The sequence below is a fragment of the Canis aureus genome, chromosome 9 (assembly GCF_053574225.1).
Source record: "Canis aureus isolate CA01 chromosome 9, VMU_Caureus_v.1.0, whole genome shotgun sequence".
Taxonomy (NCBI): domain Eukaryota; kingdom Metazoa; phylum Chordata; class Mammalia; order Carnivora; family Canidae; genus Canis; species Canis aureus.
The window spans coordinates 47,849,978-47,875,803 of NC_135619.1; the positions used below are offsets into that span (position 1 = coordinate 47,849,978).

The 25,826-nt window shown below is 45.7% G+C and overlaps 1 protein-coding gene across 1 annotated transcript in view; it reads right to left on the bottom strand.

Annotated features, from left to right (window-relative positions):
• MAP3K9 (mitogen-activated protein kinase kinase kinase 9) overlaps positions 1–24,592 on the bottom strand; it is a 74,661-nt gene extending 50,069 nt beyond the window's left edge. Inside the window, exons 1-2 of the mRNA XM_077909811.1 lie at positions 24,004–24,592; positions 16,972–17,385 (exon numbers count right to left, since the gene is read on the bottom strand). Of these exons, the coding sequence (XP_077765937.1) occupies positions 16,972–17,385; positions 24,004–24,415 (826 nt within the window). The 5' untranslated portion in view covers positions 24,416–24,592. The remainder of the gene's footprint in view (positions 1–16,971; positions 17,386–24,003) is intronic.
• Between the last annotated feature and the right edge of the window lie 1,234 nt (positions 24,593–25,826).

Sequence of the window (25,826 nt, forward strand, 5' to 3'; positions counted from 1 at the left end):
TTTCATGTCACACCTTGGCACACTATTCCATACTGCATCATGCTGTTCTGGTTGTTTGGGCGTGTTTACACAGTATGGCTCCAGAGGATGGAAAGAATGTGGTGGAAGTGACGTCTATGTTACGTATGTAATAAAGTGGTGTGCTGTATTTCCTATGGCATGTGCGTCATCATGGGCACGTCAGTTTCTCATGAGGACCTGTAGGTTGAGAATCATCACCCACACACAGTGCAAACACCCTAGGCTCTGTAGCCTGTGCTTCACCCAGGGCACTACAGAGGAGAAACGATTTTAGGATGGAAAAAGAAGCAGCAGGACCCACCACAGATACCCGTTGCCATCACCTTAAAGGTAAGGAAGTCCAACCACAAAAGCTCAAAACAATGGGAGTTGCCATTTTGAACCCCAAGTCCTTAATAGTCCTGGAAAGCTAAGAAACACACATTAAAGTTTCCTATGAGTCACTCCCCAACCTCTCATCTAGGAGGAGGGAGAGGCCAATCCCAAGGAATGCCTCAGGCTAAGGCTGGCTTTGTTCTGACTCATGGTCTTCCTGTCTACGCTACAGCTACCTTTCTGAGTACCTTCCTTCCACCTCCATGCCCACTAGGATGGGTGAGATGAGTTTTGTGCCTGTACCTTCCTGGCCTACCTCCAAAGATGACTCTATAAATCCTATCCACCATGTGATGGAGTTGAGGATCTTACTATGGTCAGTAAACTCAAAACTACACAGAGTTTCAACGTGGTACACCTCACCTTCTAGAGGAGAACCAGTGTTTTGTTTCCTTCCCTGCTACCTGGAAAGGTATGACCAGAGGGAACAGGAGGCACACTGAGGACAAAGCACAAGCTGATACCTCACAAATCCTCCTCTGCCCCATGGGATATGTGTGACATTCCTCAAGCACTCCTGGCTCCCTTAAAATTAAGGGAAGGGAAAAACAAATGGTTAACTGATACAGGTCACAGTCCTCCAAGACAGGAGTCTCCATCCAGTGTACCAATGTCTTAGTGATTTACAGGGGAAAAGCATTCTTATCAGTAGCCTAACTTTCAGAGACTCATAATTCAATTTCCTGGAGGCTTAACATCACCCCCCCTCCATGAGTGATGTGGGAACCAGAGGCTGAAGGGAGAGTAATCAAAATTACATTCCTTTATGGCCTGCAGGACAAGGACCTAAGGCAGGTGGAATATAACATTCCTCCAAGAAGCTCCCAACTGTCTTAATGTTAGTGCCTTACTAGAAGGAAAAATACCTGAACTTACAATAGCCAGGCCTCCAGTATCCTGTAAATCTTCCTCAGTAGATGGAAATCCTTTTGGACACCTCCCTTTGTCCTTACCTCCCCCCAGCTCTCAAGTATATAATCAGCCATTCCTCACAATCTCTGGGGCAGCAGCTCTTTCTGCCCATGGGTCCTGTCCTTGTGCTTTAATCAAATCACCCTTCCTGAACCAAAGATGTCTCAAGAATTCTTTCTTGCCGTTGGCTCTGGACCTCACCAACATTCCAAAACTACATCCAGTAGGCATAATGGGCATAACCAGAAACTGTTGGGAAAAAGCTCGAATGCTTCTTTCCTGCCCTCTCGAAACCTCCCATGAGGAAAGGTCCTGGAATACATCCCTTTTCCTGGGCAGGGACATTCTTACTCTTCCTACAAGGTCATTATCAGTGACTTTCCCGTTCCCAGCTGCTATTCCAACATACTACATATAAAATCAAGCACCAAAAAAGCTAACGAGGAACCTGAAATTTGCCAAATTCATGGTCCCTATGACCTGGAACCTTGCATACAAAGCCAGCCTTGTATGTAATGATCACAGGGCAGAAAGGTGTCCAGTGGGGGCGGAGGAGTGGCAGCATCCAAAAGTAAATCAAAATTAGTTGGACTCTAGTTAATTTGTCAGGCATCAGAGGGTTCATATGCTCCACAGAAACACCTGTGCCCTCCCATCCATTGCCCTTACATAAGGAAATTCATCAATTTCCTCCTTAAAATGCCTTTCTAAAAAGCATTTCTGTCAGAATGAATTTACACAATTCCAGTCCAGCTCCCTCCACAATACCTCGAAAATACTGGTGACAACAAAGTCAAAACTCTTCATGAGACTGGAGAAGGGAACAGCTGGGAAGCTTCACTCATGTTTGGGTGCTGTTCCACAAGCAATCAACTCAACTCAGAGCATTAAGGGATGAAGGATGGAAAGTTAAATTTCTCCTTCACGATACTAATCTAAAAATAGAAGCGGGCACTGCTAGCATGCCTAGCTGTCCTCCACGGGGAATGCAATTGCCATGCTGGTCCAACACAGTCCACCTGGTTACAAACTCGGCTGTAGAAGCAACACCCCAGGAGGGCCTGCTCACCTCCAAGAGGACAGGGGACTAAAAGCCAAAGCATCCCCAAAAAACCACACAAGGCTCTAATATCAACAAATATGGCCAAACCCTTTTTGAACATTTACATTACTTTTCTAAAAATTTTTAAATTCCAAGGGGTGCCTGGGTGGCTCAGTTGGTTGGGCATCTGACTCTTGGTTTCTGTTGGGGTCGTGGTCTCAGGGGTCGTGGTCTCAGCCTACACCAAGCTCCAGGCTCTGTGTTCCAAGTTCAGTGCAGAGTCTGCTTGGGATTCTCTCTCTCTCTCCTCTCCCTCTGCCCCTTGCCATACTCCTGTGCACTCTCTAAAATAAAATTAAAATTTTTTTTTAAATTCCATAAATAAGCATCTGTGAATTTATCTGAAATCTATATTTCTGTTGTTTAAACGAAAGCAAAACCACAATATTAACATAAGCAAAAACAAGAGTCAAATAATGTGGAAACTTCTGTTACAGTCCAATTTTTGGACAGCTGTATATAAGCCTAATTTTGGTCAACAAGGAACACTAACAAAAGCAAAGCTGAGGCTACCAAATGATGGATAAGATTCACATTGTGCTTCTGGAGGGGCCCTGGGGAAAGAGGAAATGAGATAGTAGCCCGCAGCTCCTGTGCATTTGAGGACCACTAGGTCCAGGGGTGCCAGGCCCCTGGGTTGGAACAGTAAAGGATCCCCTCCCTGCAATTCCAGATATGGGGATGATCTGCCTCACAAAGGCCCCAAGACCAGGTTTAAAGCCAGGGCCAGCCCCAGCACACCCGGACTCTGGTGAGTCACAGGGTCCATCCTATAGAACAAGCTACTAGAAGTGGGTCTCCTATTCTACAATCTGCTCTGAAAGAACAGAGAAGACAGACCACCACACGAGTGCTGGAGAGCCTGGACTTGAGGTCAGGGCCGCTATTCTCTAGCTATGTGTTCTTGGGCAATGCATTAAACTCATCTGAGCCTCAGTTTCCTCTACTGCAAAATGGGGCTATCACCACCTCTACCTGGAATGCCTTAGACAGATACTGCTCCAAATAAATTCTATAGCACCAAACACAAAATATGATTATTCTTCATCCCATTTCTAGGACTACTGCTGGTGCAGGGGAGTGGAGGGCCATTTATTGCTGTCAGCATAAATAATAAGCTAAGGGAAAAATCAGATGTCACTAAGAATCTTAAGTCATTGGAGAAAAGCTTATTTTGGAAAAATTTTAGTTGATTTTTCACTACCATCCATGGGACTTGATGTCATCAGCTGCCATGCACTTGCAAAAGACAGGCTAATTTATGATTAATTTTATGATTTTGAACAAGAGAGGGGAACTGACAATGACAGAGATTGTTACTGATCCTCCATGGGATTCCTATTCCTAAGCACAGAGAGCCAAGCCAGGAGCTGATTACTTAAGAAAAAAAAAGGTTTTTCAATCTGATTTAAAAATGGGCAGAAGACCCTCTTTCCCAAAAAAGACAAATACCCAACAAACCCATGAAAAGAAGCTCAATATCACTAATCGTCAGAGAAATGCAAATAAAAACCACGATAAGGCATTACCTCACATCTGCTAGGATAGCTATTGGTGAGGATGTAAAGAAAAGGGAATCTTTGTGTGCTTTTGGTAGACATGTAAATTGCTGCAGCCACTATGGGGAACAGAATGGAGGTTCCTCAAAAAAATGAAAAGCAGCCCTACTTCTGGGTACATATCCAAAGGAAATGAAATCACTATTTCCAAGAGGTATCTGCACCCCCCATGTTCACTGCTGTCTTATCCACAAAAACCAAGATATAGTAACAATCCAAGTGTCTATCCATAGCCAAATAGATAAAGAGGATGTGCCACATACACACATATAATGGAGTATTAGTCCTAAAAAAAAAAAAAAAAAAAAAAAGAAAGAAAATCCTGCCATTTGTGACAACATGGATGGACCTTGAGGGCATTATACAAAATGAAATAAGTCAGAGAAAGATACAAACTATATGATCTCACTTATGTGGGGAATCTAAAAAAAAGGCAAACTCATAGAAACAGAGCAGAATGATGGCTGCGAGGGGTTAAAGTGTAGGGGAAATGGAGAGATGCTGGCCAAAGGGTACAAACTTCCTGTTAGAAGATGAATAAGTTCTGGGTATCTAACGTACAGCATGGTGACAATGGTGAGCAGCATGGTGACATGGTGACGTACAGCATGGTGACAATGGTGAGCAATACCCTAACGTACAGCATGGTGACAATGGTGAGCAATACCCTATTGGGGAGCCTGGCTGGCCCATTCAGTGGAGCATGTGACTCTTGATCTTGGGGTTGTGAGTTTGAGCCCTATGTTGGGTGTAGAGATTTCTTAAAAATAAAATCTTAGGGAGACCTGGGTGGCTCAGCAGTTTAGCACCTATCTTCAGCCCAGGGAGTGATCCTGAAGTCCCAGGATCGGGTCCCACATCAGGCTCCCTGCTTCTCCCTCTGCCTGTGTCTCTGCCTCTCCCTCTCTGCGTCTCTCATGAATAAATAAATAAATTTTTAAAATAATAAATAAAATAAAATAAAATCTTAAGGGCACTGGGTAGCTCAGTGGTTGAGCATCTTGCCTTTGGCTCAGGTCATGATCTTGGGGTCCTGGGACTGAGTCTCACATCAGGCTTCCCATGGGGAGCCTCCTTCTGCCTCTCCCTAGGTCTCTGCCTCTCTCTGTGTCTCTTATGAATAAATAAATAAAATCTTTAAAATAAGCAAATAAATTTAAAAAATCTTTTTAAAAAATACTGTATTATACACTTAAAAACTGCTAAGAAGAGTAAATCTTAAATGTTCTCGCCACACCAAAAAATGGTAATTATGTGAGGTGATGGATGTGTTAACCAAGCCTACTGTGGTAACTATTTCGCAATATATATGCAGATGAAATCATCACACTGTATACCTTAAACTTACACAATGTTACCTGTTCAATTATATCTCATTGCAAGTGAGGGGAAGGGTGGGGAGTCTTCACAGTTTTTTCTTCCTGAAAACTGAAACACCTGGCAGAGCCTAAACACTGGTCTCTTCTACAGAACCCAGGGAAGAAATGATTGAGTTCATGTGAGTGGGCAGGAAAGATGCAGACTGGGCTGCTCAGCAGTGACCTCTGGGGCTATAAGCAAAGCATCCTCGATTCCCCGGAAGGTGTGGAAATTCTTATCCTGCTGTCCTCCACAATACTTGGGACCCAGCTGGAAAACGTGGCAGGATAACAGGCCCCACTGTCAGGGGCCATGGGTGCCTGAAGGAAAGGACACATGGTCACGATAACCAGGCATTCCCAACAGCCTGACTTAAGGCAAATTACTCACTGTCCCCTGGTCACAGCTCTAAGATTCCTTTAAGCTCTAATCTTATCAATAAACACAAAAGGGAGTTATGAATGACTGGAAACTGAAGACTCTCAGCTAAGTCCTTTTCTCCTTCTTCTTGGATTCTGAAGGTTAACAGAATGCAGAAACAAACAAAAATAAAATATATCCAGATGGCCTGTACTCAAAGACTGAAGTGGCAGGAGATGAGGTATACAGACAGGAATAGGCAAATCGCATAGAAAGAAAGAGCAGTTGCATCTGCACTGTGCAATCTGGGGTAACTCTTTTTCTCTTTTCAATAATACTTTTTCCTGTTACATTGCCTTATCAGGGATATCAGGTTGTAAACAGTCACAAGGATCTTGAGAGAAAGGTCTGAGTTACAAGATCCATCACTGCCAGGGTCCCACAGCCCCATCGGTATGGCTCAGGTCCTATGGTAGACCGATAGGTACAGAGTCAGAACCTCCACAGCTGGGCAATTCCAGAGGCAAATGTTAGGCTTCTGACTATCTGAGCTCCAAGGAACACCTTCCAGCTTGTTCCGTAGAGGAGTTTGAGTCTACCCAGAAAGGGACTAGGGATAGAAAAGGCAAGATTTCAGGGCACCGGGGTGACTGTCAGTTAAGCATCTGACTCTTGATTTCAGCTTAGGCCATGATCTCAGGGTGGTGAGATAGAGCCCTGGCTTGGGCTCCACACTGAGTGTGGAGCCTGCTTAAGATTCTCTCTCTCCCTCTCCCTCTGCCCCACCCCTCCTCTCTAAAAAAAGAAGAAGAAGAAGAAGAAGAAGAAGAAGAAGAAGAAGAAGAAGAAGAAGAAGAAGAAGAAACAAGATTTCATAGCAACAATGGAATTGCTGCCAAACATTGGGACTTCTATACGCAAAGTCCCATTTGTGTGTGATTTGTGAGAGAGGGGAAGAAGAGAGCAGAAGAAGATGGATGAAAGAGAAACAAACTACCTCTGTTGTCCAGAATTCTACTGGGATTCCTGTGTTTCTATAGAAAAAAATTATCAAAGGAGAAACAACAACCCCATGCCTTAGTTTCACTTGTTTCTAAGAAGTAAAAGTAGAGTTTAGGGTAAGAAGGAGATTGACTTTTCTTTGTATTTCAATGTTGAACTAATTTTTACCTTCTGTATATATCCCATTTTGAATTTTAAATATCTATAGAGCAACTGGAGAGAATTGTCAGTGAAAACACTGACAATGCAAGAACAAGACAATTTATAGTCAAAGGTACAAGATCACAAGCTGTTGATATAAAGACTAAGGGAATAAATGCAGCCTCTGGAATTACAATAATTATGATCAATATACAGAGCAGTTACCATGTGCTAGACGGTGCTAAGAGCTTCATCTAGATTATTTCACTGAATCCTCACCTCTACCCTACAAAATGAGATGGGTGGAGTTATAATTATTCCCATTTAACATAAACTCTTTGTGCTTTAGTTTTTGTTAATCATTTGTGCAAGGTCCCAGCTAGCAAGTAATAGAGCCAAGACACAAACCATGTCTCACCCAGAGCTCACATGGGCTCATCTCCAAACAAAGAGAGGGTTTCCATGCTAAACATGGGCTCTAAAGTAGAGTTTGGGCATTGTTTAGATAACATCCTGGGTAGCGGGGAGAGGTTAATGCATGGGAACCGGCACAGTGCTGGAATCTGTGATGACCACACCCCCAAACATTTCCTGAGTACCTACTAAGTGCTGTGCCCAACCAGATGTGGAACAGCTATAAGCAATTAAGCTACTGCACCGAGATGGTAAAAGGACAATTATGCTCCGTTCTCCTGCCAAAGGAAGACCACACCAAAAAATGGTCTCTTCAGCCCACCCTGAATATTCCAGTCTTTAGCAACAAGAATGCTAAGTTGGTTTGGGGAAGCCAGGAGGGGGTGTACAGAAACCATTCCCTTTGACCTCGGCTGTAGACTGGTGCAGTGGAGAAAAGGGAAATATATTGCCTTCCTCCTGGGGCAAAAGCATTTTAATTATCAGCTGAGAGGCCAGCAGAGCCATAAAACTGGCCAGCTGTCCCATTCAATCAGGCCAAAGGCCATAACAAGACAAGGCAGCATTTCTCAGTGGGCCAAAACCCTGAGTTAAGGCAGGTTCCAGAGGGAGGGAGAGACACCGGCCTTTTCCACCAGAAGCCCAGACACAGTTGGAAGGGGCTGAGAGGTATCGATCCCCTTCTGTGGCTTCAGCTGAAATGAATCTGCCTTGATGAGTTGGAGCAGTAAAACTCCCCCTGGCTGACCTGAGGAAAGGGCTGCTCCGGGTTGCCTAAAATCCTCATGCTACTTTAAAAAGGGAAACCCACTATATGCTGTGTGCACCTAAAATAACCTAAAATAACAAGGAAGAGAGGAAGTTTCTCCTATCCTTGGAAAGAGGAAAAAAGTGCAGCCCCGTTACAGAATGTGGTCCCTGTGTGACACACGACACACGCTGTTTCATGCCATCTTAAAGAGACACTGCTCTTTTCTGTATTGCCCACATTGCACAGATGAGGATCCTGAAGCTCCAAGATGCTAGCCACAAGCTGAATGTCAGGGCTCAAGAAGTAGCTTTAATCTAAGTCTCTCTGACTCCCAAGCCAGTGTTCCTTCCATTAGCCCACAGTGATTCCCAAAACTAAGCTTAAGGGGAAATGCTTTCCTCTCAGATCAAAATTTCCAAGTTTCCTACAAAGAGCACAAATCCTAGGGATGAGCAAGACTCAGCCTTAACATGTCTCATTTCTAGGCCTCACTGCGGCGCTCCAGCAGCTGCACCTGCAACTCTGTTGGGGAGGGGCACAGAGGCACTCAAACACTAAGTGGGCCTGAGCCCCCTCTGAAAAGGCCTTACCCTGATTCAGAGAAGTGGGTAAGACAATAGCAAAGTTCTGAGCCAGCAGGATGCCCCTCATTCATCCCCAAAGACAGAAATGGGATTTGACTAACAGTGTCCTGCCTCCAGGATGAAGGCTGCCCTTGGTTACTCGTGAGTCTCCCTCATGATTCATGTGACCGGAGCATCTTGTCTCAGCAAGGCCATCTGTCATGCTCTGGGCAGCAAAGGGGGAGGGGTGCACCTGTGAGCTCCCATCAACTGTTTTCTTCCTAAGCCACTTGGAGAATATTCCTGCCATCGGGAGCTTCGCCCCTGCAACAAGCAGCTACAAAGCAGGGAACCCCGGGCACATGGTAGCCTGACATACAGACGGACCACAGAGTCACCCCCCCAGACACACACATTTGCCTTTTAAGTCACAGAATGTCAGTTCTGGAAAGGACCTCAGAGATCATCTCACCCAAACCTTTTATTTCACATACAAGGAATCTGAGGATCAGGGAGTACAAGATGTGCCCAGGGCAACGCCTGTCAGTGCCAAGGGCGGCACGTGGGCCAGTGTTCCTTCTACTGCACCAATTCTCCTCCTCCCCAGATGCCCAGTTTATAGAAGTTCTCTATAACGGTGTTGATCCATAACCTTCTCAGAGTCTTAGATTACTCAAAGTAACAACCCTGTCTCCCAAAATAAACCTAAATACATTCTGTATAGATTCCAAGGGTTTCAAGGGCACTATGTTAATAGCCCTTCCCTAATAAGAGAAACGAGTATGGCTCTACACGGAGCTGATGGGGGAATTGCAGGGGATTCCAAGGTAAAGGGATGGGCAACCTGGGGAAGAAGCTACGTTTCCTTCCTGACTCAAGACCACTCATGTCACCTGCTTGCATCTCCCTTTCTCCAGCCACATCTAACCTTGAGCTACCTCACAGGAATGAAATAAAACACCAAGTTAGGAATTGAAATTTTTCTAAGAGACAGGGAAAAAAGGAGAGACAGGCAGGTTATTGTCTCCTTAAAGGTCCTACAACACAAGCCTTGACCCTGAGCAATGACAGTGCCATAGACCAGCTGCAGAAGGTGGAGGTCACTACTGGGTTGTTGCCTAGGGAGAGATGTGGAAAAAAGAAGACCTCATAATTTGACATTCAAGGCAACAGCGGCTCAAATCAGAGGAAACGGATAAAGGGGAAGACACAAAGGAATCATCTGGAATCAGAGCTCACCCAGCTTTAGAAACCCTCGTTGTGGGGTTATAACTTAGGGGCAGAGTATTTGACTGTAGAAGCCCTTCTTGCCCTGAACCTGCCACCTCATGGAGGCTGTTTTCTCCAAGATAATAGTTCAAAGTCCAGACCAAGATCCTTCATTTTCTGCATCAACTGCAACACAGGCTTTACAGGTGTCTAAATGTTGCCCAGTGCCCCATGCCACCTCCTACACCACTAAGCTGCAGAGAAGCCCCCAGAGCCACCACAGATGAAAGCACCCCAAAGCAAGCCCGGGGAAAGGATGGCAAATCTTCCACAAAGAGAACAATTTCCCTCCTGATCCTTCTCAGTGGCCCCTCAGCCCCAGCAACCACAGGAAAGGACCTTGGGAATGTCAAGGGTATCATCTGCCTCCTGGAGGGAGCCATGTGCTCACTGAACATTTGAGTCTGCTGGTCTACCCGCCTGGACCGTCCTGGCCCTACCTCCCCTCACCGCTTTGTTTCGTTCCCTTTTGCTCCCTCAGGAGGTTCTTAGGCATGTCCCTATATTGTCATTCTCATGGTGCCAACACCTCCCCTCCACAACATGCACTCAGTCCTCACTTAGGTCATTCCCTATGACCCAATGGGGAGCTCCTTAAGGGCAAGGCAAGTCTCTGTTATTGCCTACTATTGTATTCTCAACACCAACCACTCAAATTAACGAAGAACCATCTCTGTGCAGGAGATGGCCATGCCCAAGGGAAAAGGGGAAAGCAAGGTTCCTGGGCAAAGTTGAAGAACTGAGAGCTGCAACTTGACCTCCAGGTCAGACCTCCTGGCCTCACCAGGTTTGATTGTTTGCTTCATTTCAGCTTTATTTACTTATGTATTTATTTTGATTTGCAGAACATGCCTCTGTGTTCATGCAAAATGCTACCCAACAACTGAACAGAATCGTCTGGAGTACATGCCTGGAGGCTGCCGGCTAACCTTAGGGATTGCCTCCTCCAATCAAAATGATCCAATTCATTGAGCGCTTGTATGTTTCTGCCAGGAAAAATCCTCAAAACATGTCCATTACCCTCCAACTCCGAAAGAACGAACCTGTAGCAAAGAACCACAAAGACCAAAAATGGGAAGGAAAATGGGGAGAGAGATCCAGCAGTACCTAAGCCAGGTTCTGTTGGAAGTATCTCATTTGGGGATACATTCCTGAGACATAAAAAGGTATTTTACGCACTTCTTAAAAAGGCCTAGGAACTGGGTTCTCTATCCAATACTTTGCTGCTTCCCAGATCCACCCTGGGAATGTTTCTTAGTTTATTGTCCTATAGGAAAAACTGCTGCTATGGCTACTCTTCATCCTTTTCTAGGAAAGCCCTTCCTACCATATTGCTCTTGGCCGGGATCCCTGTGTCCTACATGCTTCTTCTATTAATTCATTCTTGCACATAGGAATGTGCTCCACATCAGTGTATAGGAAGAAGTACGCCAGAGAGTGGAATCCGGTGGGTCACAACATTCCACAGCACGTTCACAGCCTGGAGAAATCCTACCCAGGGACCACAATCAGGGTCTGTGGCCAGTGTCCAGTCCAGGTATAACCCAGGGCTTAGAATGTTATCACCAGCCTGAGATCAAGGGCAAGATGGAAGCTGTGTCCTCCTTACACTTCCAAGAAAGCACATCTTCCGCTTCTTTATCTTGTGAATTCTTGAGAAAAGGTTGCGAAGGGCACAAAGGAGGGAGGGATACTCTTCAGCCTCTAGTTGGCAAGAGGGGCAGCAAATCAAACAAATCAACAATGCTAGAAGGGGGATTGTGAGGAGCATGGTGGGGAATTCACAAGGTGGGAACACCAGGAGCCCTGAGGTTGGGTGGAGCAGACTGGCAGTGAGTGTAGGCAGCAGGGGCGGTGGCCTGCTCCAGCAGCACCTGGCAGCCCACAGCTGGCTGTGGTGGACACACTGCCAGTGAGTTCCTTGGGGCTGGCATCTGAGGAGGGTGCAGAGAAGAGGGCAGAGGCACTGGAGGTTGGTAACAAGTACACTGTGAAAATACCATCCTTGGCACCCAAAACATTGGTGAACTCAGACATCAGGAAGGGGGCAAGGGGCCTGGAGATTGTACAGGGGACGAAAAGCCATGTCCAGGTAAAGTCCCAGAGAATGTGGGACATCCTCTGACAAGAGAAGGGGAGGTTTCACATTTTGAGATCCTGTAATACAGCAGACCAGTTCAAGGGATACTTTCTCTATTCACTCATTTACATGTTCATTCACGTACCTGGAAGCTGAAGACACCAAATCTATTTGGAGGCACCAGGTGACTACTTAGCAATGACCACGGTGATGGGCTGTTGGGAGGAAGCAGCCAGGTTTGAACTGAGCACAGGAAAATGGGTCAGGTCTGGATGGGCAGAGAGACGAGGCAAGAGCATTCCTGGTGTGGCCAATTTACCACTCACCTCTGGTGTTCAGCTATGAAACTAAGAGTGAGTCAATCACACCTTAACGAAATGTGGATGCTATGGCTCTGCGAGTAGGGGAATATTATTTCTAATTCTATAAAACCAAAGCACTACAGGGCCACAGGAAATAATGCCATGAAAGGCCCCAGCCGCGCAATGGCAGTGTGCTGGCAACACTGGTGATCAGGAACACGTATTGAGGGGTCAGACCTGGCCACAAAGTCTGCTCTTAGGACCCCAGCAGCGAGCCCCTAGAGAAATGCCTGACCCCTTCTGAGCCTCAGTCTCCTCATTTGTAAAATAAATATAAAATAAAATAAAATAAAATAAAATAAAATAAAATAAAATAAAAAAGACACAGTCTAAACGGTTGCTGTGGAAATGAAAAGAAAATCTACATGAAATACTTTGTGCCAAAAATAAAAATAAAAAATAAAAAAATAAAGAAATACTTTGTGCCTGTGGTACCTGGGTGGCTCAGTGGTTGAGCATCTGCCTTTGGCTCGGGTCAGGATCCTGAGGTGCTGGGATCAAGTCCCTCATCGGGCTCCCTGTGGGGAGCCCACTTCTCCCTCTGCCTATGTCTCTGCCTCTCTGTGTCTCTCATGAATAAATAAATGAAATCTTTAAAAAAAAAATGCTTTGTGCCTAACCTAAAGAAAGCACTCAATAAGCATCAGTTGTATTAGTAGTAGTAGTAGTAGTATTACCATTATTGTTGCTACATATGGGTTTGGTTTAGTTAATGGAGCATATCTAATTAGTGGAATACTGTGCAACTTTTAAATATCTTGTGGTGGAGGAATATTTATTCACACAGCGAGTCACAATATGCTGATAAGTTGGGGAGCACAAAGCATGCTACAAGCAACATGGTTATTATGATTTCCTGTGCACAGTTCTGGGTAAAAACAAATATCGATAAATGCAAAAACTGGAGAAACAGGCTGCTTTAACCTCTATGTTTTTTCTACGTTTTCTAAGTAAAGGAAAGAAGTTATTTAGTAATAAAAGCAATAACACAACCTTCACTCTAGGCAAGGCTTTTCATTTTCCAAAGCTTTTTCATATGACCTCGTTTTTATACTAATTTAACTTTTAACGACCATTATCGAACTATTATTCTTCCAAATGTCTTTAAGCCAAAATCCTGAAATCCATCTACCTACCCCCCCAAAAGGACAATCTTTCCACTAAGAGACCATCTTTCATTGACACCTTTGCTAACAATCAAGTAGCTGGCTTCTCTCCAAATGACAGACATAAATCCATTTTTAGAACCAGGGCTTTTTGTAAGTAGTTTTTAAAGTGACGTTTGAGTTAATGATGCAATGTGGTAAAGTAGTATGAACCATTAGCTAAATCGGAGGTCTGAGCCACACGTCCCAAGGCCTGGCTAACCTTATTTGGCTGTATGATGCCAAACATCTGAAATAAACAGTTCTTCCCAGTGCATGTCCCGCATGGTAAGACTGCCAGCTGCTTCCCTCACCAGCCCTGCTCTCCCTCTTCCTTGGTAATAGACCCTGATTATTAGCTGGGCTCACTGCCACCCATTTTAAAGTCCTGCATCTCCCAGCCTCCTCCGTGCCAGCCATGGCTATATGATTACCTTCTGGCCAATTAATGCAAGCAGATGTGTTTCGCTGGACTTCTGGGAGGATCATGGGAGCCAATTCAGCTCCAGGAGCACTGTGCTTCTGCTTTTGTGCTTCTGCTTTTCCTCCTCCTTCAGGCCTGTTACTTGGACCAAGTAACTGGCATTTCAGCAGCCATCTTAGACCATAAGGCAAGCCTGAGGATGCAAGCCATGTACCGGGATGGAGTGAAAAATAGGAGCCTGGATCCCTGATGACACTGTGATGTCCTAAACCCGGCAGACTTCTTTTCAAAGACAAATGAACGTACACCTTGTTTTAGCCACTGTTATTTTGGTTTTTAGGTTAGGTGCAGTCAAACCTAAACTTATTGAGGACTATATATCAACATCGGACGTTGTAGGGGTTCCACTGCCAGTTAACAGCATGTGACTTTTTTAACTAGGTGACCAGGATAACAAAGCATTTTAATTAATCACCTTTCCATCGAGCCTTTCATAACAGTTAGATTTTTATCACCAACTACTTTCTTTTTTTTCCACAACGACAGCCCCCACACATACATACTCTTCTCCCTAGTAGGTCTAAGTCAACTAATACATATGATTCACAAAATCTGCCCTCATGTGACAGAGACCAAAATCCAACTCTCTGGAACCCTTAAAAAACAACAACAACAACAACAACAACAAGAGAAACAGACCAGCATCCCCAGGTCTGCAAAACACAGAGAAGCCGTGACTCTCCAACTGGCGGGTAAAAACTAGCACATTTCTAAAATGATTTTCCCAGTCATGTGCACAGAGCAAAGGGGTAAAAACGACAGTGTTATCAAGACTCATATTGGACTCATACAATCCCAGGCAAAAAGCCACTATAGACAAATGTCAAGGCACTATCCCAGCTCCCATGTGAGATTTATAGCAGGCATCAATATCAGCACCAACCACACGGCCCAATGGACTATGCACATTTCTGAGCATACATTACCCTGATAGGGTCAAGGGTCATTCTGTACCCTGTGTTAAGTCTGACTCCCGCCATAACACAATGCACCAGGGGGCTCCTCCCCGGCGATCCTAAAGCCCACCAAATACAAAGAAAGAACAGAGTTTTGTCTCCTGAATGACAGAATGACACTGAGGTCTCTTGTCATCTCCTGCAGCCAGGAGAACTTTGACAAGTTAACTTTTCCTTCACAAGAGCCTAGACTTCCAAATGCAAATCTCACAGAAGGTAAAACCTTGTGTTGACAGCTTGAAATTACATTCAAATTTGAAATTTCCTGGAAGAAATGATTGCTTTTTACAATTCCATCATCCTAGCTCAAGTTCTTAAAAGGGCTCAATAGGTAAGATGAGAGCACTTTGTCTCCTTCTTCCAACATGATAAGGATATAAGAAAATTCAGCTCCTACGTCACATTTTCTACCAATACATCTACTTATTCTTACTCCATCATCCAAAGCAATATCTAGGCAGAAACGTGAAAGGGCCACCAAAAGTTTTAATTTAATATGTTTGAAGAACAGAATCTGGGAGGAAGGAGGAGAATAATCATATTTTATGGAACTTAAATCCATCATATGCATTATATATATAACGTTCCATCTTTTGCAAAGATGAACTTTTATTAAGGGAGAAGAGGGCTCAAGTAGAAGAGATAAGTAAGAAAGGCCATTTTAAAGTAACTTGGAAAGTATATTTTGTGTGTGTGTGTGTGTGTGTGTCTGTATAGTGTATATATACACCCACATTTATATACATAGATAAATATTTACTTTAAAAATGTCTGGAAAGGGCTGCCCAGGTGGCTCAGTGGTTTAGTGCTTGCCTTCGGCCTGTGGCGTGACCCTGGAGACCTGGGATCGAGTCCCATGTCAGGCTCCCTGCATGGAGCCTGTTTCTCCCTCTGCCTGTGTCTCTGCCTCTCTCTGTGTGTGTCTTTCATGAATGGATGAATAAAATCTTTAAAAAAAAAAAATGTCTGGAAGGATATGCCAAATGTAATAGTTACACTCTCCGAAGGAGAACATTATCGGTTACCTTTCTCTTTTTTGTTTATCTGCGCTTCCTAATTTTTGTACCACAAAAACATCTACTCCACAAAAACATCTAAATAATTTTAAAACATATTTTTTAAAGTAAGCAGATTCACAGTAGTATCGACAGAAAAATAAACCACATCTGGAACAGCTCAAAACAAAACAAAGTCTGAAGGATTTCTGGGCTCAACGCTGAAGGAGACAGAGAGCAAAGTTCCTGCAACCAACACCATCTCCCAAAACCCTAATGCCCTCTTCTCCACACAGGATGCTTAAAGTGATTTTAAGTATACCCTATTTAACAAATGCTATCCTCTACCACACAGTGCAGGCAAGAGAGAGCACAAATGACCACACAAAAGCCGCACAGTACAGCACCTGCAGAGTCCTCCAAGGAAAGAGACTGGTTTCCACCAACTCACTATGTAATTATGCCTAACACTTGCTTTACAATCTAGTTTATGGATTCTGGATGTTTAATAAGCAGTTACTTCTCAGTTCCCTGCTATTAAACACTAAGTAGTTACCACAATTAATAACACCCATAGGCTACCAGGAATCTATAATATGACCAGCCAGGTCATGCTCTCCCAGTGGACACTGTTACCTGAATCAGTCCCACAGCTTAAACCACATGCCTCCTCCTCTTCCTTAGAGCCCCTTCTCTGGCAGGTACCTCAAGTTGGAGTAGTCAGGTAGAATGCAAACAGGTATTAGAGCTACCTGTTGTTCCAGCAAAGAGGAAAACCCCTTTTGTAATCACAGACACACTTCCCTAAAGTGGAAAAACATATCTGCCTATATATATGTGGATATATATTGCACAGCATAGCAGAATTATACACTGCCAACCTTGCCTGTTAATATGAGCTCAGAATTATTGCAAACCCCACAGCTGCCTCATTCTTCTCTTTCTAAACCAATTTTTCCTGGCATTCATTCCACCCATACCTCTCAACTCAAGGATGGAATGGTTTTAAGCAAGGAGTCTTACTGCCCACTGTGATTCCATTAGGAATCCACTCCCACTGTAGCCATGGGCTGGGTATAAAAGTGCTCTTGAGCCCTCCAGCCCCATCTCTTCATACTCACTGTTACTGGACTTAAGGTCGCGGTGGATGATGGGGACAATTGCCTCATCATGTAAGTAGTTCATGCCTCTGGCAATCTGCACAGCCCAGTTCACCAGGATGTCTGGGGGAATCCTTTTCCCAGATAACACTCTATTCAAGGGCCCTCCACGTGCAAACTCCATGACCAAGCAGAGGTTGGGTTCCTTCAGACACACCCCCCTAAGGGCAATGATGTTGGGGTGCTTCAGCATGGCGAAGAGCTTGGCCTCCTGGCGAACATTCTCTATAGTCTGGCTGATGTCCTCATCGGGGTCATGGCGAGCTGCTTTCACGGCAACCTCATCCCCTATCCAGAAAGCACGATAGACCTTCCCAAAGCCCCCGATGCCAATAATCTCTTCCAGGGTTAGCTCCGCAAAATCAATCTCTAACACTGAGAAAGAGAAGAAAAAAAGAAGTCAAAAACATTCTGAAAACACCACTGAATCACCCATTTACCTGGATGGGTAAACACAACAAGTTATCTGTTCACTTGGCTTTTTTGTCTTCCCCTATAAGGTAAGGTCCATCAAGGCAAGAAATGTGTTTAACCTATTTTATGTTGCATTATTCTTAATGACTAGCACATAAGTGGGTATTCAATAAACATTCATGTAATAATTTCTACTTGGACCATCATACAGAATGTTGTACCATGACAAACCATTTTAACTAAAGGGAACATAGAGGAAGATAATTTTTAGGAGATTTATTCATTTTACTGTGTACTAGATGGTGAGAAGCATACAATCCAGTGTCAAGGCAGACACCTAACAACCAAACCATAGTGTGAAAAGAGCCTTCGTAGCTGTATGATCAGATTAGGAAAACCACCAACTCCCACTGCAGGACAGGATTAAGAGGGTGAGTGGGAAGGGATTCTCAGGGAAGGCAACACTGGGAATGTGCCCTAAAGAACACAGGGAGAGTGCCCTGCTGGCTCAGGTGGTAAAGCATGAAACTCTGGATCTCAGGGTTGTGAGTTCCAGCCCCGTGTTGGGTGTAGAGATTACTTAAAAATAAAGTCTAAAAAAAAAAAAAAAAAGAATGAGTGGGAGGAATCTTATCAGGCAGCAAAGAGCAAGGTGGAGAAGGACAATCCAGGCAAAGGGAAGGTCATGAGCAGGAACACGGGGCATGAAAGTATCTGGCATATTAAGAACTTCACAGAGTCCAGGGTGGCTAGATCGTATGCACTAGGATAGGAAATGAAACTCAAGGTCTTGTTGGGGTCAGCTAGGTTGTGAAATGTTTTTGAAGTCATTCTGAGTGGCTTGAACTTCACACTTTGAATGTTAGGACTCATGTATTTTTAAATAGGGGAGTGTTATTAGACTGATTTAGAAAGGACATCCATTCTGGCAGCCATCTAACCTGGAGGACAGGGAGCCTACTGCAAAAGGAACTACTAAGGAGGCCATTTGAGTAACTCAGGCATGCAGGCACCAGGGTCTGAATATCAGTAGCAGTGAAGACGGACAGTATGGAGTAAATTGGGAGGATATTTTCAAAACGGGCCTGGTGACTAAGATGTACAGGAAAGAAGCCTCCCTGGGGACATCTTACTCTAGAAGTCACCTGCTCCACAGCTCCATCCCTGATGTTCCCAAGGACCACACCCAACCACTCATCTCCTTTCCAATGCAGAGTATGAACCTAGGGTACCTGATTATATCTTCGGCTCTGTTTGGAAAGGCTTCCATGGAAAGATAATAATAGCTACCAGTGATTATAAATCTCGGGCTAGATAAGGTGTTGCTAAATGAGTAAAGTGTTATTTTATGTTTCTCTCACGAAAACCCTGGGCTCTGTCTTCTCAGTCTCTTTGTCTTTACCTGGCTGACTCATACTCAACCCTCAGGTCTCAGCTTAAACAAAATCTCCTAGAGGACCTTTTCCTAACCCCTGCCTAAATGAGGTCAGGCCCCCATCAAACACGTCCATAACAGTCTCTGCCTGGCAAGACCCAACAAGGTTTAATTACTTGTTCAGTGCCTGCCTTCCTGCTAGATTGTGTGATCCACAAGAGCAGATTCTTCCTGCTTTATTCACCACTGTACTCATCCTACCGAACATTCAGCAGGTAAACAACAGTCAAGTAAAATGGGCGGGGAGGGGGGGAGGACCTATCTCAGTAGGAAAAAAAACAAACTCAGAAACAGAAAATAGTCAGTTTGCTTTAAAAAAAAAAAAAAAAAAAAAACTAAGAAAACAAAGATATATTTCTGAACTTTTGGCAAGACCAAAAGAGGAACTGCCCACTGCTGGCTGTTCTCTTCCTTCCTCAGCCAGCTACAGGATGCCTCCAACTTCCACTGACATGCTGACAGTGCTCAAAACTCTATTCTTGCTTAACTTGAGTATTTCTGTCCTATCTAGAGCTCATATTCATTTGTATTTTACAATGGAACTGGCAGTCTGCACAAAAGAATACAAAAAGATATACCCCCAAAGTTCCAATTGTTCAAGCTTTTCACCTCATCTGGCACTCCTCGTAAAGAATAAATGTTATGGCTGGTCCCTCCAGACTAACAATCAACATCCATCTAAAACCTTCCAGCATATCTTTCACTACAGAGGCTAGAAAGCTAAGAACTACATTTCCCAGACTCCCTGACTGCTATAGGTCTGCTTCTGCCAACTACATGCACATGATATGGAAGAAAGAAGTGAGATGGACACCATTTTCTTGCTGCTTCTCCTGGCAAGCATGGCTGTGGAGAAGTGGGATTTTTCTGCATATCAGTGTCCAATCATTAGCTCTGGGCAGATGTAGAAAGGAATGCTGCAGGGCCAAGTGGTTACCTAATCTCTGGACAGCAACTACACCAGGATGTTCTTGAAATCGACAGCTTCAATGTCAACTCCTGATTCTGCACGTTCCCAATTAGAGAAGTAGTAGCTTGCTACATGGGCCAGATCTGCAATGTTCTGGGAGTTGTTCCCGTAGGTCCGGCTAAGAACCCCTTCTTCCTGCCCTTCCAACAATTCTGTAAGCACCTAATTTCCTGTGCTAAATCACTTTTTGCTTAAAATAGCTTAAGTGTTTCTGGGTCCTAAAACAAATCCAGATTACTAATTCTTGTCTTATCTATATGAATGAGAAAAACAATGTGGATATTAAAGAGCGATAAGAAACCCCCTGAGAAAATATGTAAGTTATGTTAAGAGTCTCCTTGGTCATAAGAGGAAGAAACATTCACTTTTTCTAACAGCTTTTTACCCTGATGAAAAGATATCTGTCTCTTTAACAAGTTTCCATTCACAGGGGAAATACCCAACTGAAGATCTGAATTTTCCTTAAGGGAATTAACTGTTGTATTTTCTCTTACACCCTTCCTTCATTCCTCTGGTCTGAAGCATAGTTGTGAACACACAGGACGTGTTAAATATTTAAATGTAGAAGGATTTAAAAGAAGTGTTTCTGAACCTGGGTGCTGAAGGGACAGCTCCTCAGACGGCATTTCAGAGAAGACAGAAAACCTCTGTGTGGAAGGGAAAGCATTAATCTCTCTCTGGGTAGAAAGAAACTCTCAGGTTCTTGCTAACTAGGTATGGAAATATTACGACCAACCTTCAAGAAAAATATAGAACACAGCTTGCAAGCAGATAGAAGACAGAATAGTGGGACCTAGAGGGAGGGTACTTCCTTTTCCCTTCCCTGTGAAGAAGTCCTTTTGGGTAGGAACTACACCTTCAGTTCTCTCTTCAGAGAGAATGTGGGGCCCTCCTCCTTTCGCATTCCAGTCCAGACCTGGTTTTAAATAAGAATCAGGCCAAGTCATATTTAACACACTTTTCAGTTTCTGTGGATGGATATTTCCAAGAATATCAGGAACAGAACCTTATTTCTTTCATTTTTGCAATCAAGATGTTACTCTCTCTCAATTGTATTCTTGAAAACTAAACATATAGGCATGCTCTGATGGCTTTGGGGCAAGTGAATGGTACACACCTCACTCATTTAAAAAATCCCAAGTAAAAAAAAAAATAAAATAAAATAAAAAAATTAAAAAATCCCAAGTACACCTGAAAATCCATCCTTATATTTCTAGTGGATGCAAGGAAAAAAAAAATGAAAATTAGTAATAATCTTAATCTATGCCCTGCTTTAAAATAGATACAATTCTCCTATAAGAGAAACTTTTTTTTTTTTTAATGCCTAGGACTATCTCCCAAGATGATAAATTTGGAACTGGACGTTTTTTCTCTTTCACTAAAAAAAAGATGAGTGAGCTCCTAGGTTATTTATATTTGTCAGCCCAAATGGAGCTGAAGAGAGCTAAACTTTCATATCTACATTGGAGGGGATAAAGGCATAAATAATAGATGATTTCTAATAAATCTATTATATTTTTGTCACTAGATTTGGTAATTTCCCCCTCTTCTGTTTTGAGTAAAGTTTGAAACAAAATTTTCTATTTGAAAAGCAATATTTAAAACTAAAACTGTACATTCTTACTTAACTGAGTGTCTGCTATTCATAATCTATGTCACAATTCATGCCTTCAGAGAAGTTCAAAAGGCTAACTAAGGAAAAGCTGTCAGTGGGCTCGATTTCATTCTAGGTCTTTGGAGACAAGGTTGTCAATCATTTTATTTTCCGAGGGACACTAACTGAACTGGTGGACACAGGCTACTCATCAGAGCACCTGTTAGCATTTCCCCCGTTCATCTTTATCAAAGCATTGTACCCATTACAATTGGTATTTACATCACTAATCTCCCCTAGGGGTGACTTTTAAGTAACTCCTTATCTTATCATTTCTTTATCACCTGATTTTTTAAAGTTTTATTTATTTAAATAATCTCTACATCCCATGTAGGGCTTGAACTCATGACCCTGAGCTCAAGAGTCACAGGCTCTACCAGCTGACACCCCTATCTAGGCACCCCTATCTCCTGGTATTTCATACAGTATCTATCTTTTGCTAGGCACTCACGTTGGCTTTTGAATGGAATTAAATTTTCTGAATTACTAAGAGTTAATTCCATTCAAGTTTAGAACTCCTGATGAGACCAAATAAAATAACTTACCAGGGCCTTCAAATGTCATGTTCTTCAAGTCAATTCTTTTAATAAGCACAAAGTACTTCCTACCTTCTCACTGTCTGAGTTCTAGATACAGGAAACTAGTCTATCTAGAGAAGGAGCTGCTAATGTAGCACACTGTGGAAAAGTCTGGTGTTCTGCAGATGAGTTTGTCCAGCCCAAGTCATATTCACTCCTGACTGTCTGACAGCTGGGGGCACAAAGATGGAAGAAACAGAATTCCTGCTCATGAACTTCACATAGCTCTCCTACTTTGACATTAGCTGTAAAAATCAATCAATCAATCAATCAATCAATCAATCACAGAACGGCACCCATAAAGAACCTCAAACCTCTAACCTATGTGTAAAAAAAAAAAAAATGCACTGTGTCTAATAAGCCAAGCCATTCTTCCAATATCTCTTCCAATATATAAGACCAAGTTCATCTTCATTCAGCACTATTTCAGACACTACCTTAGGACCCTTACTTAGCCTTCATCTTTCCAGTACTAGAGCCAAAAAGATTTGATGCCCAAAAACCATTTAAAATCATCTGTCTCCTCCAGGCATTATAAAGATCCCAATGTAGAAACAGGAACTTTTACAGTGAATGAGAGGGAGACAGAAACAAAGGGGAACTAAGGATCTGAACATCAGTTTGATAGTCCAAACACCAATAAAAAAGGAGAATAGAAAAATAAGGAAAGAGGCTATGATAGTCCCACTATGTGATGGTATTTAAAGAAACATCTTAAATAAAGTAAAAGAATTGTTCAGGTGAAACTAAGTTATAGGACCAAAAGATAAGTGTTACAAGTGAAATTTAAACTAAATGCCTGAAGTTGGCCCCTGGTAACAATTCTTTTAAACTAACTAAAATGCAAAGTATGCAAAATATGGAATAAACAACAATATGTATTAACAACTTTTAGCAAGGAAGAAATTATGGAAATCATTAAATATAAAACAGTGTAAACTACACAAGAAGACATTTACATCTTCTAAAACCACCTAGCAGAACTGATTAAGGCATTCCAATGGCAATATAACTCCTTTGGGGAAAAAAAAAAAAAAAAAGGAAATTTCATTGCAGGGTGTAGAACAGGGGGCTCCTGGGAAATTGGTGAAAACCAGGACACTGGAAGAAAGGCTCTAGGAGGGACCCGTGGGTATGGTCCCCCTGAGATTTGGCAAACACCAAATATAGGCAAGGATCTAGGGTGAGAAGAGAGGAGAAAATGTATTATCTGAACAGCCTGGGTGTCAAGGGACTGGGATTTAGCCACTGTACCTTGTGCTCCTGATCTCTCATGGGGGAAAGACATACTTTTGCCTCTCGGATCATTTCTCCACTCATCACCTGCTTCTGCACACATTCGCACCCTTCTCAGCACATCATTCAGTGAGACTCCTAAAGGTACAACTTCTGAGATACAAGACTGCGATCCAGGGCATCGACACGACATTGCAAAGACACCTGAGCCTTGAATTCACACGGGCTTCCGGGGCTCGAGGGCCAGCCCAGCCAGCCCTGCGGAAGACACCCCCAGCGGCCTCAAAGCAAATGCCTTGAAGGGGCGGGGACAGGCGGGAGAAGAGGTCGGGAAGGTCTCCGATCTGGGGACTAGGGTTATGACAGGGACTACCAGCTTGCCTGAAACCCTTCCAGATGTGGGGAGGCCGGGAGGGCGCAATGGGGCGATTCTTACCCTGGAGCTTCAGGATGTGTACGGCAGAAGCCGCGGCCGAGGTGGTCGGACGAAGGTTAGGAGCCCAAGCGCCCGAGGCTCCAGCGAGGCCTGCGGCGTCTCTATCGTGCCCCGCGCACCCACCCGGCAGCGCCGGCAGCCCGAGCGCGCGCACCCCCACCCTCGGGGGAGCTCTCCCCACCGGCTCCCGATCGCCCCGGGCCTCCGCCCCCCCTCCCCCCCGCCCTGCCCTCCCCGCCCTCCCCGCCCCGCGGCCGCGCCTTCGCTCACACTGAATGGGCGGGTAGCAACTGGGGTCCTCGCCGCCGTGCTGGCAGCGGCCGGAGAAGGCGCTGCGCGGGGTCACGTAGTTGCTGGGGAAGATGCCCACCCGCTGGTTCAGCTGCCCGGTCCACCAGCCCTCGTCGCCGGACACCTGCGAGTCCTTGGACAGCACCTCCACCACGTCGCCCAGCCGCAGGGTCAGCTCGTCCTCGCCCGCCGCCTCGTACTCGAACACGGCCGTCCAGTAGGGCAGCGGGGCCTCGGAACCCAGCTCCCCCGGGGCCGCCGCCGCCGCCGCCGCCTCCTCCTCCTCCTCCTCCTCCTCCTCCTCGGCCGCGGCCCCCGCTCCGTCCTCCCCCGGCGGGGCGGCAGCGGCGGCGCTCGCCAGGCAGCCGAGAAGCGCGCTGGAGGGCTCCATGGAGCGGCCGATCCATAGGGTGCGGGGCTGCCGCCGCCCGCAGGAGCCGCCGCTGCCTATTGTTCATGCGGCTCCGCAGAGCTGGGGGGACCCCCCTCCCCCGACGGCGGCCGCAGGTAGGGCCCGGGCTGGCGGGGCGGGCAGAGCCGGCTCGCGGGGGCTGGGACTGGCGCTGGCGCTGGCGCTGGGGCCGGGGCCGGGGCTGGCGCTGGGGCTGGCGCTGGGGCTGGCGCGGCGGCGAGCGCACCGGGCGGGAGAGCTCACCGCGGCATGGGGGCGCGGCGGCCCGGAGCCCCCGCCCTCGCGCTCGCCCCCTGGGGGCGGCCCGGCCACCTCCGCCCGGGCACCTGCTCGCGCAGCCAGCGCCCGCCGCCCGCAGCCCGCCGCGCCCCGCGCCCCGCGCCCCGCGCCCCGCCCCCAGCGCCGCCCGCACGCCCGGGACCACCTGACGCGGGCCTGGCTCCGCCCCAGCCCTGCGGACCCGAGGGGCGGGGCCGCCCGCCCTGCCGCCCGCCCATTGGCCGCCGCCGCCGTCCGCAGGTTCCTCGCGCCGCGGCGGGGGCTGCCCCGCCCCCTCCGCCCCGCGCGCCTACGTGTCTGGGTCCCCCCCCGGGCCCGCCCCTTTTGCGGGCTCCCATTCTCGCCCCCAGGTCGACCCATTTCTCTCTCCCATTGGCTCCTGGCAGCTCCGACCATTGGTCCGTGGTACCTGTCCGTTTCCTGCGAGAGTTCAACACCTCCTGGCAAGGGGAGGCTGCGGCCTCATTGGGTGCCGGGGAAGGGATGGGTGGATCCTAAAAGGTAAGGCCGAGCCTCCGTTCACACCGAAAAGGCTGGAGGAGGCCGCGCCCTTTGTTTGCCGCGGTAGGGCCGGGCCCGCTTGGACAGCACCTGTGCTCCGGACCCTGAAGTGAGCTTTTGATAGGGAGCAGAGGAAAAGCGAGCTGGCTTGTACCGCCCCGCCCAGAGCCCTTTCTTCTCCAGCTCCCTCTTACAGTTGGATTCTCCGCGCTCTTGGACGTGCCTCTGCTCCAGTCCACGCAGGTGGATCGGCTCCTGCTCCCAGCCCCACTCCCACCCAGGAAGTCCTTCATCTCCATAAGACCTTTAGGCCCATTGGAATGTTCTTTAGAAGCACTCTTAAAACTACAGTTGTCGCCTTTCCAGATAGTTCGCCCGTTGCTGGGCTCCTATAAATCTCTTTTTATAGGAGATTCCCATACTGTCACTTTTCAGAACTCGGAGGAAAGGAGAGACCACTTGACTGAGGCTTCAAATTGAGTCTGGAAAGCTCAGTTTGAAAGCTGTCGTTGAAGGGGCCTTGGTCCCTCTGAACAGACTCCGTTTTCTACAGTTTGAGTTTCTTTTGCTTGAATGAATTGCACCTCAGATCATGGTGACCTCTAGAAAT